The sequence below is a fragment of the Olea europaea genome, unplaced genomic scaffold (genome assembly GCF_002742605.1).
Source record: "Olea europaea var. sylvestris unplaced genomic scaffold, O_europaea_v1 scaffold775, whole genome shotgun sequence".
NCBI classification, from domain to species: domain Eukaryota; kingdom Viridiplantae; phylum Streptophyta; class Magnoliopsida; order Lamiales; family Oleaceae; genus Olea; species Olea europaea.
Window position 1 is genome coordinate 145,462 of NW_019266170.1, and position 9,447 is coordinate 154,908.

A 9,447-nucleotide genomic window follows, 5' to 3' on the forward strand; every position below is an offset into this window, starting at 1 on the left:
CATTTTTTATATAGCATAGGGCCCACACAATTATCTCTATGTTGGTGGAATTCTGTGAAAAAATTTCTGTACAATCAGTTTTTTCCTTGCTCTTTATAAGAATACACAAATATTTTACGGAATCGTTCCTTCAACTCATAAATTTGACACACTTATTTGACAAATAATTGTGACATTTAATTTAAGTAAATTCAACCCTCAATATTTTATGAATCTCAAGTGGTTATGACACGCTTTGGATTGACTAATATAAAAGGTCATGATATGTCAAATTTATGAGTAGGAGAAATGATCTCGAATATTTTATACTGAAAATGAGACTAGGCTACATTCCAACAATATAAAACCATAGCCAGACATTGATGTTCATCAATCTCATTTTTTCCTGCATCTTTCTTAGATCCTTCGTTTATTCTATAACAATGGTTTTTGAAACTTTAACATGGTTACGTTTGTTCTTGTTCTCCACTTCTATAGCAGGTCTCTTGATTGTTTCTCTTTCGGTTTTTGCTCTGAGATTGAAGCCATGGTGTAGCTGTGAAATCTGTCAAAGTTTTGTCAGTACAAGGTGGTCCTCGGAATTCAGTAATTTGTGTGATTGGTACTCTAATCTTCTACAGAAATCGGAAACCGGAACGATTCGTGTTCATGTTCTTGGAAATATTATCACTGCCAATCCAGAAAATGTTGAATACATGCTCAAAACAAGGTTTGATAATTACCCAAAAGGCAAGACATTTTCTTCCATTTTGGGTGATCTTCTGGGGAGAGGGATTTTTAATGTTGATGGCCATTTGTGGAAGTTTCAGAGGAAAATGGCTTGTCTAGAACTCGGTAGTCTTTCTGCAAAATCATATGCATTTGAGACTGTTGTCTCTGAAATTCGTTCCAGGCTCATTCCTCTATTGTCATCTGTTGCTGCTAAAGAAAATGGCGTTCTTGATTTACAAGACGTGTTTCAAAGATTTTCATTCGATAGTATTTGCAAATTTTCATTCGGTCAAGACCCCGGCTGCCTAAAGTTGTCACTGCCTGTTTCAGAATTTGCGGTGGCCTTTGATCTTGCATCAAAATTATCAGCAGATCGCGCGCTGATGGTATCGCCGTTGATCTGGAAAACCAAAAGATTTTTCAATTTAGGCACTGAGAAGAAACTGAAAGAAGCCATTAAATCGGTTAATATCCTAGCTGAGGAGCTCATCAAGCACAAAAGAAACATGGATGTCTCCTCTCATGAAGACCTTTTGTCGAGATTCATGGCTAATATAGACGATGACAAATTCCTCAGGGACATTATCATAAGCTTTGTCCTGGCAGGTCGAGATACCATTGCCTCGGCCTTAACCACTTTCTTCTGGTTATTATCAAATCATCCCGATGTCAGGCTGGCTATTCGCGAAGAATCAGACTGCATAATGGGGTCGAAAACTCAGGATCTTGCAAGTTTTGAGCAAATAAGGGAAATGCATTATCTTCAAGCAGCAGTGCATGAGAGCATGAGGCTATTTCCACCTGTGCAATTTGATTCAAAGTTCTGTCAAGAAGATGATATTCTCCCTGATGGTACTTTTGTAGCGAAAGGTACTAGGGTTACATACCATCCCTATGCAATGGGGAGAATGGAAAAAATTTGGGGCCCGGATTGCCTCGAATTCAAGCCTGAAAGATGGTTACAAGATGGGATTTTCAAGCAAGTAAATCCTTTCAAGTACCCAGTATTTCAGGCCGGGCTTAGGGTTTGTTTGGGCAAAGAAATGGCATTGGTGGAAATGAAAACTGTTGCTTTGTCTTTGATTAGGCAGTTTGATATCCAAATGGCTAAACCGAATCAGACCCTTAAGTTCATGCCGGGCCTCGCCGCTACAGTCAAAAATGGTTTGCTCGTGTTCGTACAAGAAAGGAATCGATAAGTGCATCTTGCAATCAAGAACCAGCTAAAGTTGGGTAAAAATCATCAGAAACAAGATAGAAACACAATCTTCCACGGCCCTCAATGATAGAGTTGTCGATTCTTGTCCAATTTGCATTTTGGAGTATTTTAGATTCTTGGTGGGATTAGGAAAATGAATGTCGGACGTTAGATGCAATGAACCTATCTTGAAATTCATACAGCTTTATTCTCATAGTTTAGACTTAAGATAATGGTTAGAAGCACAAGAAAACTATTCAATGTCAATGGATAAGGTGTTGCGTCTAGGACCACAAATTTCTGCTATTTTTTATTAACGTATACTTTTACGAACAATATTCTAAATTTATAATCCAATTCCTTCATGAAATACATTTTGATTGTATTGTAAGAGTCAATAATGATAATTAAACCATGTTGATTGATTATTAGTCATAATTTTGACTCTTTTTTTTTGGTTGGCAAGTATTCCCATTCATTATATAATGGAAAGAAATATGCACCTACAAATATTTCAAGATACACTTTCAAAAAACTTACAAAAAGTTTCAAAAATCAGGTGACCACCAGATAACAATTTTGTAATTTATTAATTAATTAAACAGGCCATGATCACAATAACACACTAGTTATGGTCATAGTCACACAATAATCACGAATCGAACGTCACTATTTCAAAGATACAAATTGTGAGTCACAATTACAATTTAGTCATAAGTCACTCATTTTTAAGGTCATAGAATATTTATTGATCACAAATTATTCATTTTGTTGATCACAATCATTCAAATAATTTATCACAATCGCTCTTCATCCGACCCCACCACCACTGACACTATCCAAATCGCTGCTACTACCTCATCACCACCACCACGCAAATCTGTATACCACACCATCACCACATAGATCTGTACCTAAACTTTGAAAGAAATTTGTTATTTTATATATTGAGGTAATAATGTCATTTAAAATAAAAACATATGGGGGAGAATACAGGACTGACACATAATAATAGGACAAAGCCATTTCCACAAGTGCAGAACAACTTATTAACTAATCTCTGGCTATTACTTTCACAATGGTACAAATATTAAACTGTTTTTTTGAATAATCGACCTCCGATGGTGGATTTTTCGAGCTCAGTTTCACCAATCTCTACCTTATTAAACACACCCAACAATGGCTCCAACCCAAACAAGGATTCTTACTTTGGTTGCTCAACTCAATGTGTTCACAAAGAACACAATATGGTGGCTGCAATGAATCACCAAGAATAGAGGAAGACAGATTCAGTTTTAAGGCTCAAGAGAGAAAATAAGAGAAAATGTCGGCTACCTCTTTTCATTTGCAAACACACAGCTCATTCAACAAAACGAGGGCAATATCTAGTTTTAGGGTGTAATAATATAGTGGGCTCATGGACCAACTAATGGTTAAAGGAGGCGGAACACAAATTGAGCCATCCAAGAAATAAATGGGCCGTGAGCAACATTAACTATATTAAGTTGCTTCAAACGACCCTCAAGTTGTTTTTCGGGTTGAGCCAATTAATCGAGTGTGTTAATAAATATTTCAATCATCGGCTGAAGCCTATGAAATCTCATCCGACTACCCGACACTGTTTAACATCATCGCCCGGGATTATTGGGTATCAAAAACCCAACACATTCATTTAATCAATTCACTTTCAACTCGATAAAGATAAACCTGAAATCTAATAGAGTGAGAGAATCAAGAAAATCGTTTGTAAGGCCATTTTAGTGTGTGCTAATTGAGGATAAACAAATCGTGGAAGTTAAGAATGGGAAAGATTCATTGGACATTTGCAGAGTGGTTAATGGGATGTGGTAGACTAGTGATAGATGAACAGAATTGATAAAGACGTTGCAGTCGATGACATGTTTCAATACGTCGATGCCGGACTTAACACTTTTGATTCAGCTGATATAAGTAAAGCACATGATAACATTTCGGATTGATTAGTAATATGGAAAGTTTGGTTATGCTCGATCATTCATCTCGATGACCTTTTTTTAAATAAACTTGCGATTCCACACATTAAGTGCTCGAGCATATACTTCCCGGGGGTATAATGCTCGAGCACTTCCAGCTTTGCTACTTTAACATGTTATGATATATGTCCTCGAGCATGAGTAGTCCTCGAGTATATGTTCTCCTCATAGCCTATGATTGTTAACCCTTTAGAATTCATATGTAATTGGGACTCTAACTCAACCATATTGTTGACTCCCGCAAGGATTCTATCCCAGGCATAATTATGGCATTGGTCCAATTCTTTCGCCTAATAGGACTTTGTCGGATAGAGATACCCAACTAGTTGAGTCCCACTAGGAGAATGTCGCTTACTACTATAAATATAGGACCACGGGTCATTGATCAGGTACGTTTCCATTATTTTTCAGTTTATAGCCTTACGTGCATAATTCCCTTTCTGACTTAAGCATCGGATGGGTGACGAGAACATACCTTGTTGCTTTTGTTTCAGGTACCAGAAGACTACGATCATGCTCATCCAAAATTCTCAAGCTCAGAAAATCACCAGGTGCGATTTTTCGGTAGCATCATTGGCACCGTCTATGGGAAACGCTACCAAAAGCCATGGTCAACACGCGATCAGGTCTTCCTCCCACAAGCTCATTCGCTCACATCCCTTATCCTGCTGAAGATCAACCAGCTCCTTAAGAAGAGTCGTCAAGAGTGCTCGCACCTCTGCCCACGGTCATCACAACCGAAGCCTTTGAAGAGTTCTGTCAGCAGGTAGCCACACTCACGCAACTGTTAAATCAAAGAAATTCGCATCCGTCACCAGTGGAGGTAGAACATGGTGGTTTTATGGCTGATGCTCGAGCTCGACCATCGAACCCCGCAACTAACGGAGTAGAAACCTTGGGTATTAGCAACATGGCCTCGGGCTTGAGATCGGTCGCCATGGATTCCGGTGAGATTGCCCGAATCATTCAAGAAGGAATTACAGCTGGCCTGAAACGGAATGCTCGGGGGCCAACGGGTTTTACCCCTAACACTCCATTCACGCCGGAGATACTGTCATATCCCCTGCCCGACAAATTCAAATATCCTCACATTAAAGAGTATGATGGGACGACAGACCCAATCAACTATCTCAATATATATACTGATGTCATAAATTTGCAAGTTACGCCGGATCAGGTTATGTGCAAAGCCTTCCCGCAAACACTGACTAATGCTGCTAGGGATTGGTTCTCGACATTGGAACCCAACTCCATAGCCTCATTCTCAAATTTGGCTGATAAGTTCTCAGCTTTCTTTGCAAGTAGCAAGCAAATCAGAAAGACTGCGGCCTCTCTCATGCAACTTCGCCAGAGACCAAATGAAACCCTGCGATGATTTATGACGAGGTTTAACAAAGAAAAACTTCAAATGCCCGACCTTCACATCACAACGGCTGTCTCCGCCCTCACTTATGCCATAAGATGTGAAGCTTTCAAGATGTCCTTATCAAAGATCCCACCGCAAACAGTGACCGAGCTCCTCAGCCGAGCTGAAAAATACATTAATATGGAGGAAACACTGAATCCAATGAGACATGGTCCTTCCCATGAAAAGGTTGAGAACAAGAAGCAACATGATCCGATTAAACACATCAATTGGGAATATCCTTGGGAAAAGTGCAAGAATGAAGGTCCACCAGGGCCCCTCACCCGATTAAACACATCCAAGGCAAATATCTTAATGGAGATCAAAGATATGAAAGAATTAAAGTGCCCTTCAAGAATGAAGTCGCCCTTGACACAAGAGATAGGAGCAAGTATTATGAATTTCATCGGGATCATGGGCATACCACGGAAGATTGTCAAGCCTTGCAGCGGGAGATTGAAGCCCTTATTAAAAGAGGACTCTTAAAAAATTACATTGGTCATGATAAATGCCTGAGGAATGACCGTGACAACCGAAAAGAGCCTAGAGCCAGAAGCAGTGCTCAACCCACTGCCGGGACCATTAATATTATCATTGGAGGCATAGCATCTGGAGGAGACATAAATAGTGGGCGAAAGCAATATGTCTGCCAACATGCTCATACCTCAAAGGAATCCCGTGATAAATTTGAAGACATTACCTTTGGATCAAGAGATTTGGAAGGAGTATCATATCCTCATGACGATGCCTTGGCCGTCTCTGCAATTTTGGCTAATTTTGAAGTAAAGTGGATTCTGGTTGATAATGACAGTACAGCAAACATACTATCACAGGAGGCTTTTGCTAAAATGGGGCTCTCTCTCAAATAGTTCAAAACAGTAAAAACTCCTCTATAGGAATTTGGTGGTGGAGTCATTATCCCTGTAGGCATCGTCAAGCTACCGCTTACATTAGGGTATTACACAAGTGACGGAGATCACACCATTCCAAGTGGTTAATACCCCTATGGCTTGCAACATCATTCTTAGAAGGCCCCTACTAAATAAGATCCAGGCCATTGTATCAACTTTCCACCTGGCCATGAAATTCCCAACAGGCCATGACATCGGAGTAGTTCGAGGGGACTAAACAGCTGCCAGACAGTGCTATATTACTAGCATCCGAGGAATGAGTACAGACGTCATGCAACTTTCAGATCTCAAGCTCGAGCACAAGCCAATGGGTAGACTTGCCCCGTTGAGGAATTGGAAGTGGTCGAGCTCGAGTACAGAAAAATGGTAACTATTGGTCGGGATCTCAAGGCCAGCCTCCAGGAGGAAGTCATCAATTGTCTGTCCCGCAACATCGATGTTTTTGCATGAAAGGTTGAGGATATGCTGAGGATAGACCCTGAAGTAGCAGTCCATAGACTCAATATAAGCCCGGGGGCCAAACCTGTTAAGCAAAGGAAGAGGCAGTTTGCGCCGGAAAGATGTGTGGTCATTCAGGAGGAGGTCGGCAAACTGGTGAGAGCGTGGTTCATAAGGGAAGTCCAATACCCCGATTGGCTCGCTAATGTTGTTCTTGTGAAGAAGGCCAGTGGTAAATGGAGGGTCTGCATCGACTTCACAGATCTCAATAAAGCGTTCCCAAAAGACAGCTACCCGTTACCTAGGATTGACAATCTTGTGGATAGCACATTCGGACATAAGCTGTACAGCTTCTTAGATGCATTCTTAGGGTCACAACAAATCCTCATGGCTGAAGAAGACCAATAGAAGACTTCATTCATGGCTGATTCAGCCATACATTGCTATAGGGTGATGCCATTTGGGTTGAAAAATGCTGGGGCGACATATCAGAGGCTCATCAACAAAGTCTTCGCTAATTTGATAGGGAAGAACATCGAGGCCTATGTTGATGACATGGTTGTAAAGAGTAAGAAGGTAGAGCAACACATATCCAACCTGGATGAGGTGTTCGCCATCCTACGAAAATATCGGATGAAGCTCAACCCAGAAAAATGTGTATTCGGTATAGCTTCGGGAAAATTTTTAGGCTTCATGATCACTCATCAGGGGATAGAAGCTAACCCCGATAAGATCCAGGCCTTGGCAATAATGGAATCACCCAAACCAAGAAAGAAGTGCAAAAATTAACAGGGAGGGTAGCAGCCTTAAACAAGTTCATGTCCCGAGCAGCAGATAAGTGCTTCCCTTTCTTCAAAGTTCTTAGAGGCAGCCAATCCTTTGAATGGAATGAGGAATGTGAAAAGGCTTTTCAGGAGCTTAAATAGACATTAGCGTCTCCTCCTATCCTCACTAAACCTGAGCCCGGGGATACTTTATTATTATACTTAACCATGTCTCAAAACGCTGTAAGCGGCGTCTTGATAAAAGAGGTCAATAGAGCCCAGCAACCCATTTACTACGTGAGTAAAGTCCTACTTGATGCGGAGACCAGGTACACTTTGGCCGAGCAACTTGCTCTTGCCCTAATAGTGGCAGCACGAAAGCTTCGACAATATTTTCAATCTCACCCCATTGTAGTGCTCACCAATCAGCCTCTGAAACACATCCTTCAAAAGCCAGACGTCTCAGGCAGATTACTAAAGTGGGCAATTGAACTCGGGGAGTTTGACATAGAGTTCAAGCCCCGTCCATCCATCAAAGCCCAAGCTTTAGTGGACTTTATTGCAGAACTCACCCTAAGGCCTCGGGGGCCAGAAGAGATCTCGAGCACCACAACAGATGTTTGGCAAATTTTCATGGATGGAGCATCAAACTCCTCGAGCTCGGGCGCATGGGTCATCATAACAAGCCCGAACATGCTCATGGACATTCAGTGTGCACTCAGGTTCGAATTCGAGACAACCAACAATGAGGCGGAGTATGAGGTCATCATAGCCATAGAACTTGCCATTAATCTCGAACTTCAAAACATCAAAAATCTTTAGTGATTCCCAACTGGTGGTGGGGCAGATTGACGGAATGTTTAAGAAGAAAGATGAGAAAATGAGCTTATATTGCTTAAAAGTTCATGATCTCCAACGAAAATTAAAGAGGTGTGAAATTGTGAAGATTGCCCAGGCTGACAACTGCAAGGTAGATGCCTTATTAGGACTGGTGTTCATGGGAGTAGATGGACTTGATAGGATAGTACATGTCAAATTTGTGACCGAGCCTAGCACCAATTCAACTGTTGGGGTCATGGACATTGATCACGACCCATCATAGATGGACCCAATTATAGACTTCATAACAAATGGCAACCTTCCAAAAGACCCTCGGGCATCAAGGCTCGTCCGATCAAAAGCTCCAAGATATTACATTATTGATGAGGTCTTGTTTTACAGAAGCCTCAGACTTCCGTACCTTAGGTGCCTTAAGCCTACGGAATCCTCTCAAGCCCTAGAGGAAGTTCATGAAGGGATATGCGGGAACCATCAAGGAGCTCGGGCATTAGCCTTCAAACTCATAAGGTACGGGTATTACTGACCTACTATGAAGAAGGATGCTATGGAATATGTGAAGAAATGTGATAAGTGCGATGCCAGAGCTTTGGCAATGTTATCCATTCTCCCGCAGAGGACCTTACCAACATTTGTTTCTCAGCCCCGTTCGAGCAATGGGGGATCGATATACTCGGCCCGTTTCCAATAACTAGAGGACAATTGAAGTTTGTAGTTATAGCAGTGGAGTACTTTACAAAGTGGGTTGAGGCCGAGCCCTTGGCAACAATCTCAGAGCCTAAGATAAGAGCTTTTGTTTGAAAGTCCATCATATGCAGGTTCGGAATACCAAAGGTCCTCATAACTAATAATGGCCGGCAGTCTGACAACATACAATTCAAGAATTTCTGTTCCAACCTAGGGGTTGACCACCGCCCGACGTTAGTTTCTCATCCCCAAAGTAATGGCCTAGCCGAGGTCACTAATCGGATCATATTACAAGACCTCCGAACAAGGATAGGAGATGCAAGAGGTCCTTGGTCCGACGAATTGCCTTCCATTCTTTGGACATATAGAACATTCCACAAAACTGCCACTAAGGAGACCCCTTTCATGTTAGCTTTTGGAATCGAAACTACCATTCCCATTGAAATAAGATTACCCAGCTAAAGAATACTTAATCTCGAAGAAG

At 41.3% G+C, this 9,447-nt stretch overlaps 2 protein-coding genes across 2 annotated transcripts; both read left to right on the top strand.

Annotated features, from left to right (window-relative positions):
• The first annotated feature begins 304 nt into the window (after positions 1 to 304).
• LOC111391342 (cytochrome P450 94C1-like) lies at positions 305 to 2,245 on the top strand. Its single transcript, XM_023016542.1, has one exon. The coding sequence runs from the start codon at positions 363 to 365 to the stop codon at positions 1,908 to 1,910; it is 1,548 nt and encodes a 515-aa protein (XP_022872310.1). The 5' UTR covers positions 305 to 362; the 3' UTR covers positions 1,911 to 2,245.
• Positions 2,246 to 5,299: 3,054 nt separating this feature from the next.
• Positions 5,300 to 6,195, top strand: LOC111391327. Its single transcript, XM_023016528.1, has 2 exons — positions 5,300 to 5,717; positions 5,759 to 6,195. The coding sequence occupies exons 1-2, from the start codon at positions 5,300 to 5,302 to the stop codon at positions 6,193 to 6,195; spliced, it is 855 nt and encodes a 284-aa protein (XP_022872296.1).
• The last annotated feature ends 3,252 nt before the right edge of the window (positions 6,196 to 9,447 follow it).